General features: G+C 44.1%; 1 protein-coding gene across 2 annotated transcripts in view; it reads right to left on the bottom strand.

The window, feature by feature from the left end:
* HSF2BP (heat shock transcription factor 2 binding protein) overlaps positions 1-22,203 on the bottom strand; it is a 114,941-nt gene extending 92,738 nt beyond the window's left edge. Inside the window, exons 1-4 of one of the 2 annotated variants that reach the window (XM_073231276.1) lie at positions 22,074-22,203; positions 20,370-20,634; positions 19,507-19,657; positions 5,633-5,736 (exon numbers count right to left, since the gene is read on the bottom strand). In XM_073231276.1, the coding sequence (XP_073087377.1) occupies positions 5,633-5,736; positions 19,507-19,657; positions 20,370-20,405 (291 nt within the window). In that variant the 5' untranslated portion in view covers positions 20,406-20,634; positions 22,074-22,203. Of the gene's footprint in view, positions 1-5,632; positions 5,737-5,919; positions 6,023-19,506; positions 19,658-20,369; positions 20,635-22,073 lie in introns of those variants that run through there. The other variant, XM_073231277.1, reaches the window with a different exon arrangement.
* Between the last annotated feature and the right edge of the window lie 30 nt (positions 22,204-22,233).

The raw sequence follows: 22,233 nt of genomic DNA, 5'->3' as shown, positions 1-22,233 counted from the left end.
AAATTAAAAAAAAAAAAAAAAAAAAAGGAAGAAAGAAAGAAAAGGGGGATTACTCCTTAACAGGATAAAACTATTGGTAAATCAAAGATCAACGCATGCTTTAAATATCCTTAATGTTGATCACTTAAAGGGTGTCAGATGATCAGTTATGGAGGTACTCTTTTCTGATAATATTCCTTTCTCTTTATTAAAAAAAAAAAAAAAAAAAAAAAAAAAAGCAGTTACTGTGTGCTGACCTCCAATGAGTTCTGCACAGTGGTATAGAGGGCATGTCAAAGTGTGGGCAAAGGGTCTGTTTGTTTCTACGCAGAAGATCAGGGCCTAGCTTGGATACCCAGAAAATGAACTAAGATACGATATGAGGAGGAGCTTCCGGCATCAGCACTCTCTGGAGGACTTGTGCCGGGGGATGATCATCAAAAAGCCTCCACAGGGATCCGGACGATGCTGCGGTTGTGGCTGCATCCAGCCCACCGTCTCCTGAACTTGCCATAAGAATGAGGAGGGAGATGTCTAGGCTGGCATGTGCATACAGTGAGACAACGAATTTGACCGGATCTGTACTGTTGGAACTCAACCAGGAGTTGGGAGGGGTGCAAGTTGTAGCACTCCAAAATCTCATGACTATAGACTATCTATGGTTAAAAGAACATATGGGATGTGAACAGATCCCAGAAATGGGCTGCTTTAATTTGTCTGATGGTTCAAGTACAGTTGGACAATATCCATCATATCATAGATAAATTTTCACAAATGCCTAGGGTGCCTAAATGGTTTTCTTGTCTTCACTGGAGATGGATGGTAATTATAGATTTGCTTTGTTTATGTCACCGTATTCCTATTATGTTAATATGTGTGTACAAATTAGTTAGTAGTTTAAAACCTATACATACTTAAGGTACTCTACAAGAAGATATGTCAAAGAAATAATCAATCCTCCCATGTTTCCTTCATATGCTACATCTATAGCTTTTCTTCTTCCTTCCTAATTACAACCCTTAAATAGAATTCGTGCCTCATATCGAATTTACCGAGTATCATAATTCCTCCAGGTGGTAAAGATACCTCGAGACAAGTGCTGGGTATAGAAGCCACAGGGCATAAATCTGCAAAGAAGTAAAAAGCTAACCTTTGCAAACAATATGGCTTCTCTCTCACTTACCAACTTTACATTTCCCTGTATGGCCCCGGAAGATGACTGGTTAGCCAGAGACGGGTAAGATTCCTCAAGGGAGGAACAACCTAAGACAGGCACAGTCGCAGGGGGGCCATCAGGTGAGAATTTGGGGATCAACAGAGGTGAGGCTCAGAACCTCACGCCCCCTGCTTTGAGAGAAATCTTCTGCATCCGTGGATGTCTTGCTGCCCTTGTCTAGCCTGGATTAATACTTGGTCCATAGGCACACACCTGATCATCTGATCATCTACATTTGCCTTCTTACAGCACTAAACTATGTTTTCTACCTTTATCTTGCATCTACCTACCACTTCAGCATTTTATTAAAAATAAAAATAATAATAATAAGAGAAATGTGGGATCAACATATAAATCAAGTACAAAAATCAAACGAATATTCATATTTGACCTGATTGTTTATAGGTCATATTACATGATCAAAACCGAAAGTTTCTGTGATGACTGCCCTTGTACTGTTCACCATGTAAGAATTTATTCACTATGTAAGAATTCGTTCACCATGTAAGAACTTGTTCGTTATGCTTCAGAAGATTGGAGACTGACGAGATTTGGCTTGAGATGGATTAATGATTGTACATTGAGCGTTGACCCCCCTATACTGATTTTTATTGTTGTTAACGACCATTTGATCAATAAATATGAGAGATGCCCTCTCAAAAAAAAAAAAAAAAAAAAAAAAAAAAAGCTGCAGAAATCAAACCAGTGTGGTATTGGCATAAGGATGGACATATGGATCAGTGAAATATTGACATTTATGGCAATCAATTTTAATAAAGGTACCAAGGCAATTCAATAGAAAAAGTATAGTCTTTTCAACAAATGATGCTAATATTCATAGGTGAAAAATATTATGATGACTTGTGGACCTAAATGTAAAATTTCTATAAGAAAATCTCTATGACCAGGGGTTAAGCTAATATTTCTTAGATATATAACAAAATAATGATCCATTAGAAAAAAATTCAACTTCATCAAAATTTAACTTTTACCTTTGAAAAGATACCATTAAGTGAAAAGACAAGCCACAAACTAAAAAAGTTTCTAAATCATATCTAAAAAATGACTTGTATGCACAATATAAAAAGAACTCTTATAACTCAAAAATAAAATAATCCAATTAAAAATAGGCAAAAGACTTAAATATTTAACCAAAGGAAATAAACAAGTAATAAACACATGGAAAAAACTCAACATAATTAGTCATGAGGAAAATGCAAATTAAAACCACAGTGAGATATCACTACACACCCACTAAAATGGCTATAATCCACAAGGCCAACAATGCCAAGTGTTCACAAGAATATGGAAACAATAGGACCTTCAAACATTGCTGGGTGGAAGGAAGGATGGTACACTCACTCTGGTAAACAGTTGGGAAGCTTCTCAGAAAGTTAACCATATTTCATTCTATGACTCAGCACTTTTACAGCTAGGTATCTCTCCAAGAAAAATCAGAATATAGGTCCAAACAAAGATTTGTATATGAATGTTCATAGTGGCCTTATTCCTAATAGTCAAAAATTGGAAATAATCTAAATGTCCATCAGCTGATGAATGGGTAAAGAAATGTGGTATATCCATCCAATAGAATAGTATCCAGCAATAAAAAGGAACAAACAACTGATGTATGCTAACCTGAAGGAAATTCCAAACATTACAATAGACACTAAAAACCACATATTGCATGATTCCATTTCTAAAAAATACTCAAAAATGGCAAATCTATACAGACAGAAAGCAGATGTGTAATTGCTTACGGCTGGGCAAGAAAGCAAGGGCTACAGCAGACATGTGATGGAAACGCTCTAAACACTGGACACCAGCACTCACTCATGAAAAAAATTCTCAGCAGATCAGGAATAGAGGGGAAATTCCTCAACTTGATAAAAAGCACCTACAAAACTACAGCTGAATCCATGCTTATGTTTTTTGGAGAAGTTTTAGGTTCGCAGTAAAATTGAGTGGAAAATACAGAGCTTTTCCAGTACTCCCTGTGCCCACTCATGCATTGCCTCCCCCATTATAAACATAAGCAATGGTAAATGCTGTAGGATACAAAATATAACTCAGCAGTGCTGCTTTTACAAAAGAATAATCAAGACCAGGTATATTCACCTATTTAAAGTGAATACTCATATATAACTGAGTATCAAGCATAAAACTTTGAAGATTCCTTCAAAATCATTCTGTTATTCATTTCTGATTTTAACAACTGAATTTATACCATCAGTTTGCTTTTCCTTTAAAAGTTTCCTGAGATAATAAACAATGTTTGCAACAACTTCCCTTCTGTTATCACAAATTAAACTAATAAAAAGATAGATAAAAACTGGCAGTTGGTATGTGAGTGAGTTTACTGTGAACAGTGCCATCAGAAAATACCAGGGAGGGTGAAACCAAAGGTAAGCAGCTGCCACAGCTGCTCCTGAGGGCCCCCAGGTGGGCCCTGCTGTCATGTGGGGAAAGTTCACACGCCTGGGGTGCCAGGTCAGGCACGAGAAGCTCGGCCAGCAGACCCTCCATGGGGAGCCTCGGCTAACATACAGGAACACACAGTCCTTCAAAGAGTTGCTCACCTATCTATCCTTCCACAGTTTCACCTACACAGTGAAAGCCAGACTCTTCTCTCCTGTTCAAAGGCTGCTACTGCCAGGACTCCCCTGGCCAGTCCCTGAGATCACATCAAGCCCAATCAGCCCCCTCCACCGACCCACTTCAATCATCACTGAAGCAACATCTTGCATGAGGTCAAGGACCAAGCTGTCTGTGCTCCAGTAGCCATTCCCTAGAAGGTACAGGACCTTCTGTTTACAAAGCAGACATCTTTATGATTTCTGGGTCCATACTTTCTTTTGTGGTCTTTTCCTCTTTACTAGATTCAGTAACTTCTGCCTTTTCCTAACGACTTTTACCCACACTGAAGTACTTACTAGCAATACTATAATTTAGGATCTAGACCCTGGATTCTCTCCTGGTTCCTCAACTGTGTAATAAGCTCCCAGAGTGTAGCCTCATGATCTGTGCAGACTTAGAGAGAGACCACAGGGGAGGCAGCTGCCCATCCTCCACAGCAGGAAGAAACACGGCCCTGTTGCCACAAACTTGCAGGGACTCCCATGTGCACTAAATCAGTGAGACTATTAAACAGGAAACTTAACTGGAACTAGCAAACAGTTTAATCTAGTCCCACATTTTAATTAAGGTCAAAGTGTCAGGGCAAGAGCACGCTGGTGGTCTGACACCACCTTATCATGGCCATGTCATCCTGTACACTGGCACTTGGGTAGGCTGGCTCCTGTCAAGCATTCCATTTAAGACGCCAGCATAACATACATTTTTCCTTTGCTTATCGATAAAAAACAGGAAATCTAAGAGTCTCCCAAATTTAAGCATCAACCTTGAAAAGGATGTCTAGCATTTTAAAGAAGTACTGAACCAATGGGTTGCACTGTTAACATTTATCAAATTCCTCCTTGCCTGCTGGTGAACTTCCCTCAGACCATGAAACTTTTGGACCCAGACAAATGAACCACACTGCCTTATTGGTTTATGATGATGTCAACAGAATATGGCAAAGCTAAAATTTCAACTTTCAATATGTGATACACGACCTAACTCAGTTTAGAGACTAAAACTCTTTCCCTAACCTTTTCTACTTGTTCAGAAGTAAAATCTACACAGAATCCACCAGTTTTGGAAAACTTCCATGGCAGCCACAGATAGGCAGTATGAAACAAAGCTTAGCACAGAGGCAGGGGACCTTGGACCAGGCACCTACCATTCCTGTAGTAATCAGTGCCTGCTGCTCTGGCTGCTCTGGCTGCGCTGGCCACGCTGGGAGAAATGAGTGAAGTGTGGAAAGCTGCTGGCCCCTGCCAGCACACATAAACAATACGTGCTAGTGCTATTACAATTACTACCTTAGTGTTCAAAAGTAAAAATATATTCAAGCTCCAAACTTTACCAGAAGTGGCAGAGTAGTTCTAGTTTTACAGAGGACAAGAGGAAATAATTTATTCCATACAAAATCTAAAAATTAATGTGTAGTTTTTAAGAAATATTATTAGTCCCCCCAAATGTTAAAATAAAATATAACTGGTTATTTCTAAAATGTCAGTAAATGATCCCTTATTCACAAATGTTTGCAAAATTTCTATTTAGTATATCTATGATTATAAATCATATGTGCATTTTTTCAAAATTATACTATGAATTTTGATGTTTTAGAACAACCTCTTAAACAAAGAAATTAACAGTGACTAATTAAAGGCACTAATAGTCTCCACATTAAATGACTATAAAATCCAATCCCTCTAGAATACAGACATTTAAAAACAATCTCTTGAGGCCTAAGGGTTAGAGAGGAGCCAGCCAGTGCCACGGTGTGCACGCAGCCACAATGGGGGCTCGAGGCACGGGTAAGGGGCACCGTACCTCCTTTTCTCGAATGCTGTCAGCCTGCACAGTCTCCAGGCGAGCTTTGAAGTGTTCACAGTCCATTTTCAGTTGCTCTGATTCTTGCTCTTTCCTTTCCAGGTCTGGAAGGGACATATAAATACTTGACATTTCAAATCACTAAGCTCTCCTACAGCATCCATTTTCCTAATCTTCTTTTAAGAAAACTTATACTGATTTCTTAGGATTATTGCATAACCAGTCCTTGAATAACTAATATTCTTAAAGTCCTGCTTTTTATGTTTTTATCAGTTTTTAGCTCTTACCAGAAAACACTTTTTTTGTTGTTTTATGCTCCCAAGGCATCATTTTACTGCCAGACTGGTACTCAAGGCTTTAAGAAAGTGTGCTATTTAAAGGACCAAAGGCAGGGCTGAGAAGCCCAACTGTCTGATGGCACAGACTTGTATCTGCTCCATAAAAGGCAGAAGGCAGCTCCGTGAGCAGACGGTGCCAGCCAGGGCCGATTCACAAAGCGAGTTTCACCAGCTGGCAGATGGGCTCGAGGGGCGCAGCCGCAGCACAGTCAATGGGCAAGAGAAGCAACAGTGATAAAAGACAAGAAAAGGCCGGAGTGAGAGGGGGGAACTTGGAATACTTCCTCACCACCATATTCATTTAGGATGATGATTCAAATGGCCAACAAAAACTCCAAAGAACATCCATGTCAATATAACTCAAATTGAAAGCATTATCAAATCTAAATAAAATACATTATGCTGCAGAAATATGGACATTCAAAAAGCAAAGGAATTAATTTATAATTTTGAGTGCCTTGTTTTCACAAGGGCTAAGACATCATCTGTTTTTCTGTCAGCATATTCCAAGATGTGAGGGGACGTGCTCAGAGCCAGCGGTGTAGCCCTGGTTAAAGCAGCAATGCTGCAGACAGCAACCCTCAAATGCGAGTGTCCACCGGAACCCTGAGGACTTGTCCGAACCCAGGCTGCTGGGCCCCACCCTCAGCGCATCCAATTCAGGAGGCCTGCAGCAGGCCTGAAAATCCACCCTTCCAGCACGTTCCCAGGGGAGTTCCCAATGAAGGTCTGGAAACAAATGTTGAGAACAAATGCCTCAGGACAACAGCCCGATCCCTCATCACTAAAAAAACGCACCCACAACCAGCACCAGCAAATGAGGGAGCCCAGCCTCAGGTTGTGCAAGCATGGAAAGTGGAGGGTGGCAGCAGGCGGCCAGGGGTGAGAGCACCTCAGAGGGCAGCCGCCTGAGGAGGTTGCATTCCTCCACCCAGAGGAGAAAAGGCTTCACACACTTCCTCCAGCCCACAGCAGAGAGGGGTGCGGCTTTGTAACCCAGGGTCTGGGGAGGCACCACGGGAAGCCCAAATGAGAAACCCGGCATCCCAAAAACTCTGGAGAAATGAAGGAAGCCTACCTTTTCTAGAGACCCTTTGCCCTGGAAGGAAGAGTAGAACCTAGAACTAAATATTCAGCTAAAGATTTTGCAACTGGCTGGCAAAGCTTCTCAGAAAATGCTTCTTGGAAACTAGGGTAAGTAACTGGGGACTCTCTCTCCCCTTGAAGCAAGTTTTCTTCTCTTCATGATGTTCACTGAAGTCTTCATTTTGTCCTAAAAATCCTGGCCACCCAGGAAATCAATCATCAATCATTATGCTTGGAAAACTACACAGCTGCCTTTTGTAACAATGTTAAATGAAAACACAGTATTTATATATATGATTATGAATAAAATATGAATTGCATGTGGTCACAGACAAAAAAATGAAAAAAGGAACTAAGATAAAATTGGTGGTGGTGTAAAATTTTTCCTTTGCAGTTTATATTCTATTATCAAACTGTGTATTACTCAAACACGGTGGAGAAAGGAAATTACCTCTCTACAAGACTTACATGTAAAAATACGCAGGAATTAATTTTGATCGCCTAAAAGGTCATCATCCCTAAGGGCTAAAACTTCCCACACTGGCTCAGACTACCCGACAGAATTTTACACACGCACATGCGCACGCACACACGCACACACAAACACCCCAACCACCGCCCAAGGTAGCAGGTGCTTTCCCGCTGCACAGGCTGCCACCTTGTGGTCAGATGGGAGCGCTGCTGCAGCTGCCTAACAAATCTCCCACCTTGCCCAAGGCATGTCTGGCCCCTGACCCACCACAAAGGCAGGGATTTTCAAGGTTTCTTTTCTAATACATCCCAAAAACCCAGAACAGCACATGGCAGGGTGTAGACATTTTATAATATTTGTCACATAAATGAACTTCACATCTTTATACACTGCTGGTAATCCTAACAGAGAAAAACACAAAGCTAATGTCTCTTTGATTCTCTGTCCCATTCTTTTACAGTGAGAATGCATTGCTTTTCAAATGCTATTTTTAAAACCCAGGGACAGAAATAATACGGACAGTGAATGATATATTACACAGTCAAGACATTATCCTACCCAGCCTCAGTATTAGACAACAGGAGGGGGTTGCCCCCTCCAGCCTCCACTGTATTTGAACTGCTAATCTTCAGCATTCAAAATGAAGAACTCTCCACTTGAGTGTTAAAAAAACTGTTCAATGTCAGTGAAAGGGTGCGCTAGACATACTTCCTACAGAAGCAATCTAAATCAGGCTATTCCAACATCAATTTGTTTTCTGAAATTTACAATTCTTTTTTGATACTTTTAATAAGCCGAGAATGACTCTCTCAATACTCCACTTATTCACAAGAATGGCACAGAGAACTACACATAGGCAGGAAACAAACTTAAATGAAAAGCAGGGTTTCTAAAACAGCAATCAAAGTAATTTAAACTATGCAAAAGGAATCATTATCTCTTATTCTTTATTACTTGGCATGTTTGTAACTTAAAACAAATTATCAATTGTTTCATGTTAATATGAAAATATTTGTCTCTGATCAAAATAGCTAAGGAAAGAGCCTCAAATGCAAAATAAAGGTCTCTTAATAGCCATTAATTTTTTCCTTCTTATCACTTTCTAACAGGTTTAGAAAAGAATTTAGAACTGGCTACTAATGGGTTCTCTTTTTACTTTGAGTTGAGATTTGGAGGGTATTAGTTTCCTAAATCTGCCATAACAAAGTAGCTTGAACTGGAAGATGACAACAGAAATGTTTTTTTCCTGCAAGTCTGAAATCAAGACGTCAGCAGGGCCACCTGCAGGAGGATCCTTCCCTGCCTCTCCTACTTGTGGTGGACTGCCCCCCAGACACTCCCTGGTGTGTGGCAGCATAACTCCAATTTGCTTCTGCCTTCACTTGGCCTTCTCCCCATCTCCTCACATTATCTCCCCTGTGTATATGTGTCTCTGTGTACAAATTTTCCCTTTTACAAGGACACCAGTCATACTGGATTAGGGCCCACCCAAAGACCTCATTTCAATCAGCCTGTGAGTGAAAAAAATGAGAATATTCCAGGGTTCACTTTTTTAAAACCTTAGTTAAATGGCTTAAATGCATTTGAAATCCTAGTGTCTACTCTAAGCCAGCCAAATAACACTTTAATTAGCTGTCAAATATTTGAGAATAGAAAAGTGGGAGCCAGAATATGGAAACAGTATTTTTTTCCTGCACTGCCAAAGATCTTCCAAAACTACTCTTTTGAAACAACTGACAGGCCCCTGGAGTATCTTTTACAAGAGGAAGGGAACATGTGTCTCCAGGAATGTGTCCTATGCCGGGAATCCCAGCCCCGCTGGGCACTGCCCTGCACCACTGCCTCATCACACCTGGGCGCTGGAGTTCCCCAGTCGCCCTGCCAGTTGTCACAGGAGAGGCACAGACCCAATCTCTTCACAGCCCCACCACCACCCAGTAGTCCTGACAGATACCTACTGCTTTATGGACTAAATTCACTGACTTTAAACACTATCACAAGAAAAACACATCATTTTGCTGAACTCATATGAACTGTTAAAGTATTTCCCACACCAGAGGATGGGATGACTCTGCTTTTCACGTGTCAGCACACCAACACAGCGTGAGAGATCCCACTCCTCACGCTGATCTCCCTGGGGCCAGGTGTGGCACACTCACGCAGGCAGGGCCTGGCCCTCTCTCTTCGGCCTCCTCCCACCTGTGGGCCCTGCTCTGTAGCACGTCCTTCCTTCCCAGCCCCCTGTACTCTGCACAGGCCCCAAATGCCCTTCCCATCTGCTCTCCACCCTGCTCTATGCCCCAAGAGGCTGAAGCCAACACCCACAGCATCAAATTCCCTTGCTTATGGCTTCCTGTTGGTTTGGACAATGGTGGGTCCCAAGCAAAATGAGGACAGGAGGAGACAGGTGGGATCATTTACTTCCCCACTGCATCACTCCTGCCAGGCTTCAAGACAGAGGCAACTTCATCCTTCCCGTTGAGGCCGTGGTCCTGCCCAGCACCCGTGTGAGTGAAGCCGCTCCCGGCCAGGCCACAGCACCCTGCTCTAGTGCTTGGGCCTTCGCAGCCCTTCTCTGGCTCCCGAGCCCTGCCGCACCCTTGTCACCTCTTCCCTGGCTCTCCGTTTACCCCTGTTTTCTGTGAGGATGTGGGCATGATACAGTCAGATATCACCTCACCTGAGCCACAGTGAACTGTGGTCACGTCATAGAATCTCTTCCTGACACTTACTCTTTTGTCCCACTCCCCATGCTGATCTCCCTGGCCCACATTTCTATAAGCCAGAAACAAGAATTCTCTCTGAGCTGAAATAGTGCCCCGCCCTTTTCATTAAAATCAAACTCCTGGGAAATTCATCTCAAACGCCCACACTTCAGATCTCACGGGGTGCAGTGGTCCTCAAACCCCACTGCCATGCACTCAAGTGCACCTCAGGATGCTTCTGGCTTGGTAAACATTTAAGTAATATTTCCACTTTACAATATGCTTTTTATTTGGAAATAAGGAAAACTTTAAAAACATTGCATGAATAAAATAATACAAAGAATCCCCATGTGTCCTTTACTCAGACTTACTTACTGCTGACATTTCCCCGAATGGCTCACAATGTGGACCATAAACACAGCGGGCATCCTTGGAGCCGCTGAGGGAAGGGCACATACATCACAGCCTTTCCCTCCTTGAAGCTTCAGGGATGCGTCCCAAGAACAGGGATAATATCTTGTAGACCCACAATCCATGGTTGTCAACCCCAGAAAAATTAGTATTATACCTTTACCTAAGCTATCATTAGCATTCAACTTTTATTAAATGACCCAAAATTGTCCCTGTTGCCGTTTTCTTTCCTCAAGGTGCAGTATCTGATCTAGGGTCAGAGGCTGCATTTAGCTGTCACCTGTCCTTTAACATGGAACCTCTCCATAGCCTGACTTTTCTATATGACAATATATTCTTAACAATTTAAAAATCACAACAACATACATGGAAGGACTTCCATTTGTAACTATGTCGGTGATGCAGATGAATCTTCCCACCATAAACTAGAAAAGTGGAATTTCAACAAACTCACTGGAAGCTGTCTGAGCATTACCACATCACCCAGGCCCCAAGGGACGAGCCCTAGAGAGGAGGAAATGGCTTCCACTCCGCTCTCCCCACAGCACATGCCTATCGCAAAGCAGCACAGGTAGAGAGCAGCAGAGCTGGGCAGTGCAGCAGACAGCACCATCAAGCCAGCCCAAAGAGCCAGCCACACCAGGGCAAGCAGCACTGGGAGTCGCAGCCACCTCTCCCCTACGGGGTGCAGCAGTGTACACACGGCACAGAGAGGCTGTGAAGAGAGGCCAGGAGGCCAAGCAGAGCTACAATCATCTCATGGTCCTGGAGAAAGTGAACCTGAAGACCAAGCCTGCTCAGACAGGGAGACACTGGGAAACAAGCCAAGCTCTCAGCTGGACCCCCATGAAGGACTAAAACCCTAAGCAGGAGAATGAACTAAGAACAGTCCAGCCCCAACTAAGACTGGCTACGAATCAGCTCAATGCTTCACGGGTTAGGTGGTCTACTCTGATTCTATTCTAAGTAACTGACAAAGGGGGAAAGCAAAGGGAGTGAAGGGGGGAAGTCTGCTAGATAAAAATATCACCATCCAGAGGCTCTCCAAGTTATCACTTTAAAAAACACATTAATCAATAAAAAATTACCAGGAGTACCAAGAAGAAAAACAGACAACACAAGCAGACAAACAGGTGATCCATATTGGAATTACCAGACTCAGACTTTAAACTAAGGGAGTAATGTGTTCCAGAAAGTAGTCAACAAGGAATATCATCAGGGAGCTGGACGAAAACCACCAGGTGGCAAATACACAAACACAAATACTAACACAAAACAATGTGGAAACAAGTAATACAGCAAATAGAAGACCCACACACAGAACGCCTAGGACAGGAGGGGAAGACTGTGGCTCCTGGCCCCCTTTACACAGATTCAGCCAGCCTGGGTTACCCAGCACTGTCACCACCACAGCAAGCTCCACGGACAGACCATGCTGACAGAGGCAGGGTGCTAAGTCACACAAAAATAGCCTTCCTCTCCACTGGCAAAGAGTACTAGTCAGGATTAGGATTAAAGAAGGCAGCGTGAGAGATGAGACACAGGCTTCCTCCTAAAACCACATATAATGTGAAAATATAATTAATACAACTAATCCTGAAATAGCAACAGGAAAGAGGACGGCACCAGACTGCACACACCTGGAGAAAAGAGCAGACCTCACAGAACAGGGTAATGTACCAAAGCTGTGGCTCAGCGGGATCCAAGCCCTTCCCCCACCCCAGCTCACCAGCAGAGGGAAGAGAAACGGAGCAGGGAGGGAGTGGAGGCCTGGGACTGCTGAATATCTAACTCTGGAGATCTGCTCTGGGAGCACAAGCCTACATTGCATGATACTCTCACGATCAGGGGGTTGGAAAGCTAAGATAGGCAGAATTCCTGGAGAGACTGAGATTCCATCCACTTCTGGAAAGCAGGGATCCATATCCAGCTGCTCTGGGACAAAAGAAAGGAGGGCAGTCTGAGAGACATCCTACCAAAGAAGCCCTTAGCAAGAGGGCTGCTAAAAGGGCCAAGGACTGCACAGAGCTTACTGCTCAGGAGAAAGGACAGGTAGACAAAATTGTCCAGGTGCACTCTGCCCAGCAGGTTGGGAGCTTTCATGATCTCCAGGTGTTCCAGCTCCCTGGCTAGCTACATAGCTCCAAGGACCCCCTCCATAATACGCACCCTACTGCACCTTTCTCCCGGCCAGTCCACACCTGGCTTGCAAACCAGCAAACCCTACCCTGGCATCAGGCCAGCCAAAAGGAAGCCCGCCTACAGCAGCTACAAACGCAAAGCATAGAGGCTTATACCTGTGTGCTCTGCCCACTGGTTCAGGTAGTGGAGACAGGCATAGCAGCCGGGAAGCAGGAAACAACTCTTTCTTCCCCCCCAGGCACCAATACCACTCCCCTGTGACCCGCAACATTGCTTCAGGGGCTGAGCAGCTCCAGAGAGTAGAGCTTCTGGGCACTAGGGGGCACCATATACAAATATGAAATGCCAAAGGAACCTGGTTCAAAGTAAAATTATTAATACAACTCCTGAGAAAGATTTAAATGACATCGACCTCATGAATCGTACTGAAAGGGAGTTCAAAATAAAAATCATTAACATGCTCATGGAGGTACAGAAAGATATTCAAGAACTGAGGAATGAATTCAGGTCAGAGATCCAGTCACTGAAGAGAACGATGGAGGGTACTAAAAGCAGGTTGAATACGGTGGAGGAGACGATGAATGAAATAGAAACTAGAGAAGAGGAATACAAAGAACCTGAGGCATGGAGAGATAAAAGATCTCTAAGAATGAAAGAATATTGAGAGAACTGTGTGACCAATCCAAACGGAACAATAGTCACATTATAGGGGTGCCAGAAGAAGAGAGAGAAAAGGGGATAGAAAGTGTCTTTGAGGAGATAATTGCTGAAAAATTCCCCAATCTGGGGAAGGAGATAGTCTCTCAGGCCATGGAGATGCACAGATCTCCCAACACAAGGGACCCAAGGAAGACAACACCAAGAAATAATAATTAAAATGGCAAAGATCAAGGATAAGGACACACTATTAAAAGCAGCCAGAGAGAGAAATAAGATCACATACAAAGGAAAGTCCATCAGGCTATCATCAGACTTCTCAGCAGAAATATTATAGGCCAGAAGGGAGTGGCATGAGGTATTTAATGCAATAAAGCAGAAGGGCCTCAAACCAAGATTACTTTATCCAGCAAGATTATCATTTAAATTTGAAGGAGGGATTAAACAATTTCCAGATAAGCAAAAGCTGAGAGAATTTACCTCCCACAGACCATCTCTACAGTCTATTTTGGAGGGACTGCTATAGATGGAAGTGTTCCTAAGGTTCAACAGCAGTCACCAGAGGTAATAAAACTCACTACAGACACCACAGAAATACAAAGAATTATTAGAGAATAGTATGAAAAATTGTATGCTAACAAACTAGATAACCTAGAAGAAATGGGTAACTTTCCAGAAAAATACAACCTTCCAAGGTTCACCCAGAAAGAAACAGAAAATCTGAACAGACCAATTACCAAAACAAAATTGAACTGGTAATCAAAAACCTACCTAAGAAGAAAATCCCGAGACCAGATGGCTTCACAGCTGAATTGTATCAAACATTTAGTGAAGACCTAATACCCATCCTCCTTAAAGTTTTCCAAACAGTAGAAGAAGAGGGAATACTTCCAAACTCATACTATGAGGCCAGCATCACTGTAGTACCAAAACAGGGCAAAGACACCAGAAAAAAAGAAAATTACAGACCAATATCCCTGATGAACGTAGATGCAAAAATACTCAACAAAACATTAGCAGACCGAATTCAAAAATACATCAAAAAGATCATTCATCATGATCAAGTAGGATTTATTCCAGGGATACAAGGATGGTACATTTGAAAATTCATCAACATCATCCACCACATCAACAAAAAGGACAAAAACCACATGATCATCAGATCCTGAAAAAGCATTTGACAAAATTCAACATCCATTCATGATAAAAACTCTCAACAAAATGGGTATAGAGGGCAAGTACCTCAACATAATAAAGGCCATAGATGACAAACCCAGAGCCAACATCATACTGAACAGCGAGAAGCTGAAAGCTTTTCCTCTAAGATCAGGAACAAGACAAGGATGCCCACTCTCCTGACTCTTATTCAACATAGTACTGGGGGTCCTAGCCAAGACAATCAGACAACATAAAGAAATAAAAGGGATCCAGACTGGTAAGGAAGAAGTTAAACTGTCACTGTTTGCAGATGACATGATATTGTACATAAAAAAAAATAAAGACTCCACTCCACAACTACTAGAACTAATATCTGAATTCAGCAAAGTTGCAGGATATAAAATGAATACACAGAAATCTGTTGCATTCCTATATACTAACAATGAAATAGCAGAAAGAGAAATCAGAAGAACAATTCCATTCACAATTGCATCAGAAAGAATAAAATACCTAGGAATAAACCTAAGCAAGGAAGTGAAAGACCTATACCCTGAAAACTACAAGACACTCTAGAGAAATTAAAGAGGACACTAATACATGGAAATACAATTAATATTGTCAAAAAGGCCATCCTGCCTAAAGCAATCTACAGATTCAATGCAATCCCTAATAAATACCAACAGCATTCTTCAACGAACTAGAACAAATAGTTCTAAAATTCATATGGAACCGCAAAAGACCCTGAATAGCCAAAGCAATCCTGAGAAGGAAGAATAAAGCAGGGGGGAATCTCGCTTCCCACCTTCAAGTTCTACTACAAAGCCACAGGAATCAAGACAATTTGATACTGGCACAAGAACAGACCCATAGACCAATGGAACAGACTAGAGAGCCCATATATAAACCAACACATATAAGGCAAATTAATATGATAAAGGAGACATGGACATACAATGGCGAAATGACAGCCTCTTCAACAACTGGTGTTGGCAAAACTGGACAGCTACATGTAAGAGAATGAAACTGGATTACTGTCTAACTCCATACACAAAAGTAAACTCAACATGGATCAAAGATCTGAATATAAGTCATGAAACCATAAAACTCTTGGAAGGCAACATAAGCAAAAATCTCTTGAATATAAACATGAGCAACTTTTTCATGAACATATCTCCTCAGACAAGGGAAACAAAAGCAAAAATGAACAAGTGGGACTACATCAAACTAAAAAGCTCTGTACAGCAAAGGACACCATTAGTTGAACAAAAAGGCATCATATGGTTTGGGAGAATATATTTGTAAATGACATATCCAGTAAGAGGTTGACATCCAAAATATATAAAGAGCTCACATGCCTCAACACCCAAAAAGCAAATAACCCAATTAAAAAATGGGCAGAGGATCAGAACAGACACTTCTCCAAAGAAGGAATTCAGATGGCCAACAGACACATGAAAAGATGCTCCACATCGCTAATCAGAGAAAGGCAAATTAAAACCACAATGAGATATCACCTCACACCAGTTAGTATGGCCAACAGCCAAAAGACAAGCAACAACAAATGCTGGCAAGAATGTGAAGAAAGGGGAATCCTCCTACACTGCTGGTGGGAATGCAAATTAGTTCAACCATTGTGAAAAGCAATATGGAGGTTCCTCAAAACACTAAAAATAGAAATACCATTTGACCCAGGTATTCAATTCCTAGGAATTTACCCTAAGAAAACAGGATCACAAATTCAAAAAGACAATACACACCCCTAGGTTTATCGCAGCACTACTTACAATAGCCAACATATGGAAGCAACCTAAGTGTCCATCAGTAAATGAATGGATAAAGAAGATGTGGTCCCTATACACAATGGAATATTATTCAGCCATAAGTAGAAAACAAATCCTACCATTTGAACAACATGGATGGAGCTAGAGGGAGTTATGCTTAGTGAAATAAGCCAGGCAGAGAAAGACAAGTATCAAACAACAAAGCAAAAACTGAAGGAACAAAATAGCAGCAGACTAACAGAACCCAAGAATGGACTAATGGTTACCAAAGGGAAAGGGACTGGGGAGGGTGGGTGGGAAGGGAGGGATAAGGGGATTAAGTGGCATTATGATTATCCCACATAATATAGGGGGGGCACGGGGAAAAAAGTATAGCACAGAGAAGACAAGTAGTGACTCTATAGCATCTTACTACGCTGATGGACAGTGATGACTATAATGGGGTATGTGGTGGGGACTTGATAATAGGGGGAATCTAGTAACCACAATGTTGCTCATGTGAAACCTGAGCATATATCAATGATACCTTAATAAAAAAAAAGAATTTATAACTTAAAAAAAAAACGTCAAGGGGAGAATGTTTGCTTTCCTCATGTCACTCACGTGGTAAAAATCCAAAAGCCAAAATTAGGTGAAAGATGCCTTAGAAAGGCAGACTGTAGGCCAGGCCTCAGGTTGGAGCAGCCTCAGTCTCCAAAGGCCAGCTCAAGTTCAAAGATCCCCGTACATCTCCCAGGGACACACTGCAACCGTAAAGTGCCATGATGACCCTTTCTTTCAGTGACTGCTGACTTCTTTTTTTTTTTTAAACACATATTTTCCTTTCATATTTATATCTTATTCAACTTACTTGCCTGGTTTTTTTTTTTGGTATCATTAATCTACAATTACATGAGGAACATTATGTTTACTTGACTTCTTATTCAGAGAAAACTTACTTGGTAAAATACCAGACTATCAAAATGTGGCTGTTTGAAATTAAACCAGTAAGAAGGAAGCATCCCACTCTCTCCTGCAGGATGGAGTCACTGTGACCCAGAGTTTCCAGCTAGCTGCATAGCTTAATGAGGAACTTTAGACACACTGTTCCATGTCTAATTTTGTAGTTTTCAAAGAACTCGGACCTGGGTCCACTGCCGTGAGACGTGATACTGACCCCACACACAGCCCACTTTGCTAGGCGGCCATCAAAGCTTGGTTTCATTCACACTCCACCTAAATCCCACCCTGCCCCATATCCTAGAGCAACTCTGCCCTTTCCTTTGCTGGCAGGACACCCCCAGCTCCTCTGGTGTGTGGTCTCTCTAGTTACATGAGCCAGGATACCTGACCTTGTCAGACCTCAGGTCCTTCCTGGCGGTTGTGGACTGGACACTCACTCAGAATGAAATGACTGTGAAACAAGCAACAAGAAATGCCAAGAGGGAGTCAGATAGAGGGTCGTGAGATTGAAAGACAGGACTGGGCCAGAGATAAATCCCAGAGCCCTGGCATCAAGATAGAACCTGGAGCTATGAGTGTGCATGAGCTTACCATGGAGAGCCCATGGAGGGAAAGGGGACCCAGGCCTGCACCTCAAGCCACTTCACTAGCTGAAAGACTACCGCAGAGGATGAGTCAGAAAAGCAGACTGAGAGGTGGCCAGAGAGGTGAGTGGAAAAAAAAGTGACGACACAGCCTGGGAAAGGCCAGGGGCTGCAAGGCAAGATCTCCTAAAATGCAACTGATCAAGTTACCACAGATTCACTTGTGGCCCTCACTTTTACAAGCACAGTAATTTGATTTTGGCAGAGAAATGATCTCCAAAGATTGATATGTGCTAACAAATTCATGAGATCCTGATGCATTTTTCAGAATGCCCATTTATTAATTTGCAATAAACCACGCAGCAGGCTGACATACTCTGCTACTAGTCAGCACTTTCCTTCCCTGAAGATAAACGTACACAGGCTAACTGTTCTCAGAAAGTTGCTGGATGTGGAAGGGATCAGAAACAGAGAAGTTAAGAGACCACTGACTGAGAGATATGATAACCAGTGACATGGAGCACATCTAGCAGGGAGGGTCCCAATGGGAAACAAATCAACCCAGATATTGAGAATTCATGGGAAGAACTACCTAAGAGACCGAACAAGGACTGGTGAGGCCCCAAGGGACCAGCAAACAGCTCTCCAGCTGAAGGAATGAGGGGAAGAGCTGTTACTGGAGCCAACTGAGAGCTGGACTGTGGAGGAGGCCCCTGGAAGGGAGTGACAGGTTTGGAGGGAGAAGACACCCCAACCTCTCCCCACCACTGCACCCTTCCATTGGTGAGCCCTACTGGCAGCCAGCAAAGCCAGAGGCACAGCCCACAAGTGTCCAGCCCACAGAGCACACCACAGGGCAGAGAGAGAATACACAGGACAGGTACCACAGCTGCCCCCTTGACCAGACACATCTGCACAAACCAGGAACGTGCACTGTTAAGTCCAGATGGCTTCTCATATGGACTAGCAACAGAGACCCGGCCTGGGCACCCTAGACACACCTCTTCTAGAGCCACACCCAATTAGGCAAGTGTGGAATCAATTCCAGAATATCTCCAGTAACTTCAATAGGCTCCTGAACTGACATGTGAAATAAAGGCTCAGTTCAAATCTCAAAAGTCTGAATGGACAAGTCTTAGCAACCCTGAACTTAATCAGTGGTAGAAACTGACCCATCCATCAACCAGGAGACAAGAAAACACATCTATCTCAACAGACACATCTAACTTCATGTAAGGTTTCCACATGGCAAGAGTCTTAACTTTAGCAAGTAAGGATTTAACTTTTAGGGTAGAGCTTTTCAGTCACAAAGGTATAGAATTTTTCTATCGAAGAAGAGAAATGGAGAGAAAGAGAAGCTGGCGATAGATACTCTAGAAACCTGACCACCCTTCCTCCAACACAGATCAACGTATGCACGAGTTACCCACTGAGGGAACCTCCCTTTCTTATGTCTCGTCTGACTCTCAAGTGTAATGAAAAGGGCTGTAACAGAAGCCTAACATTTATTTGCTATTACATTACAGTTATTTACGTAACGTAAATCTGCTGGAACTGCTTCTTGTCACCACCAATGACTGCTAAAGAGGAAGACTCACTTTTTTCTATGATTTTTAACTTCTGGAAGCTTTCCAATACTTCTCCATTTAGTATTCTGGGTAAGAAGTCCCGGATTTGCATCACTTCAGTTGTCAGCCTTTCCAAGTCCTTCTTTCTGACTTTCACAAATTCTTCTTTAGTTCCCATGTGCTAAAAGAACAAACAGATCTTAAGATTACATTTCTCTTCAGATGACTAAAACCAGCAGCCCAAGTACCTTGCTCCCTTTTCTTTAATGCTTTGTGTTCATAATTGTTTCAGAACCATGTCTTTACCTAACGTGTCCTCTGCTATGTTACTACATTGGAGAGCGAAGCCCCAGACTCCCCTATGGGGGCCAAGTTTTCTTAAGGGTGCACGAGACCCTATTCCTGAAAGCCAAAGAAAACGCCAGCAATTTTTTCATAACGTTTCGGCACCACGCCAACCAGGAAGAAAAGAGAGTTACTGGGTTCCTGCTGGGTGTGCCGAGCCCTTTGCTGGGCATCTCACTCAGTGATCCCCGCCACCTTTCAAGGCTGTCCAGGTCAGAATCGGAGGCACCGGGGTCGGAACCAGGACCCGGACACGGGTCTCTCCTCCTCCCGCACAGTGGGAGTGGTACCTGGTCAAGCTGCCACCCGGGTTGGCTCTGAGCCTTACACTAAGTCCTGAACAAGCATCAGGGCCAGAGGGGCGCGCCTGCCACCTCCCACGCTCGCACCCACCACCCCACCTCCCGGCCCAGGCCACGCTGCCTGTGGACGACGGCCAGGGCCTCCAGGGCACACTGAGCGAGGCCCAGGTGAGACGCAGCACGTTGAGCGGAGGCGAACAGTGCCGGCTCGGACACACGGGTGAAGGCCTGGGCTTCCCCACTGACCCGGCAGGTCTCCTCAGGGCTGCGCGCCTCGCACATCGCGGCCGCGGCCTCGCCTCCGTGCGCCTGCGCAGTGGCGCGCCCTCTGACCCTTCACGCCAGAAAGTGTGGGAACGTGTCCACGCCAGGAGGGTTGCGTACAGAGAGCCATGAGACGCAAACCTCCTCTAGTTTGCGCAGCATTCTCGAACAGGTGGATGGAGGATGGGCTTGGCGAGATCCTGTGTCAGCTCTTTGGCTTGCTTAGTCGGGATTTTTAACTTGTTAACTGTAAAGTAGGGCAGTGAAACTCACGTGTAAATGGTAAATGAAATAAATGGAATTGGACCTTTCCTGTTAGCGGAGGAACGCTTGTTAGAAAAAGCATAAAACCTAAACGTGATTTATTACCACCAGGAGGTTTAAACATTTTAACAATAGAGTATAAACAAAGAGCCACGTGGTGGAAAATATGCCAGGAAGCTGCTCAGGCTGAGAGTGGGGGGTAGGAGGGGAATTGGTAAGGGCCTGGCTATACCTGTTTGATTTTTTTAAACCTACCAATGAAATTAAGACAAATGTGAGAAGGCCCAATGTGGATATAATTGGCTTAGGCGACGTCCGGTAAAGAATGTGAACCATGTAGTACTCAGCCAATGAAGAACAAGAGAAGGGACTCGAGTACTAGGGAATAAATTACTCGGCGCCAACAGCCTCAGGTGTGCCTGCCCACCAGACACCCGATCTTGCAAGACCTTCATTAAAGCCTCGCTCCACCATTCTCTTTGTCTACATGTCCACTTATTGAGTTTGGACCAGTGAGTGTGTTTCTCACATGCTAAAGCACCATGTGTTCAAGGGAACCACCACCCGTACAGCCAGTGGCCCTGCTTCCACGCTCAGCACTAAGCTCCATTTGCAAGGGCAAAGCTTTCCGACAACAGGCCCCTAGGATAGGGTGTCAGTCCGAGCAGCTGGCCCAGTAGCTGAGATGTCCTTCGTGAACTTGGAGACGTCACCTAGTGTATGCATTGCCCCAACATGCCCACTGATGGCAAAGTAACGTGCAGGCTATGCGTTCAGATGTACCAGGTTACTGCACAGCTACGACTTCATGTCTCTGAAACCCGCAGGAAGTCAACACTGGCCGAGTTCCGGAGTGCGTACTCTCCAGTCGAGGGCAGACCCAAGATCATGGACTCCCCATCCCTGCCTCTGCACCTGCCCTGCCCCTGCTCCTGCCATCTCCTGCACGGGAAGCTGCCCCTGCGCTGACATGTCCTGCTTGGGGAGCTACCCCTGTACCAATCCAGCCCTGACATCTCCTGCACCAGGAGCTGCCCCTACTCTGATATGTCCTGCCCGGGGAGCTACCCCTGCCATCCCCAGTACCTGTCCAGCCCTGACACCCCCTGCACCAGGGGCCGTCCCTGCTACCCCCTGTACCTGCCCTGCCCGGATCCTCCACCGGCAGTACAGGCCCAGGCTGGGCCCCCACCAGAGCGGCCCCCTTGATGGGGTTGCTCCCAACATGCCGCTAAAAACCCCTCTTCCCAGTCTCCACCCCGCCGAGGCGACCCGAGGAGTTCAATAGTTAAAAACTCGGTCCCATGTACTTCACAGGACAGCTGCCAATCGCACGGCGTTTTTGTGGGGTGCCTTAAGGGCTCTAGATCAGTTAAAACCGGTCCTCCGTCTCCTCCCGGCCAAGACCCATCGCTGCCTAACCTCGCTGACAAAGCCCAGAGCTTTGGCAACCAAAGACAGAGAGTGCGCGAGAAGGGGCGACGCGGACAGGGGCTGGCCGCTCAGCCTGCTGCGGGCCGCCGCGCTCGCTCCCAGGGCGCGCTGCCCGTCGTGGCCCGCGGCCGGCGCTCCGTGACGTCAT

Source organism: Manis javanica, chromosome 3 (genome assembly GCF_040802235.1).
Source record: "Manis javanica isolate MJ-LG chromosome 3, MJ_LKY, whole genome shotgun sequence".
Classification (NCBI taxonomy): Eukaryota; Metazoa; Chordata; class Mammalia; order Pholidota; family Manidae; genus Manis; species Manis javanica.
The sequence above is the reverse complement of the archived record's forward strand: the minus strand, read 5'-3'. Positions and strand labels throughout refer to the sequence as shown.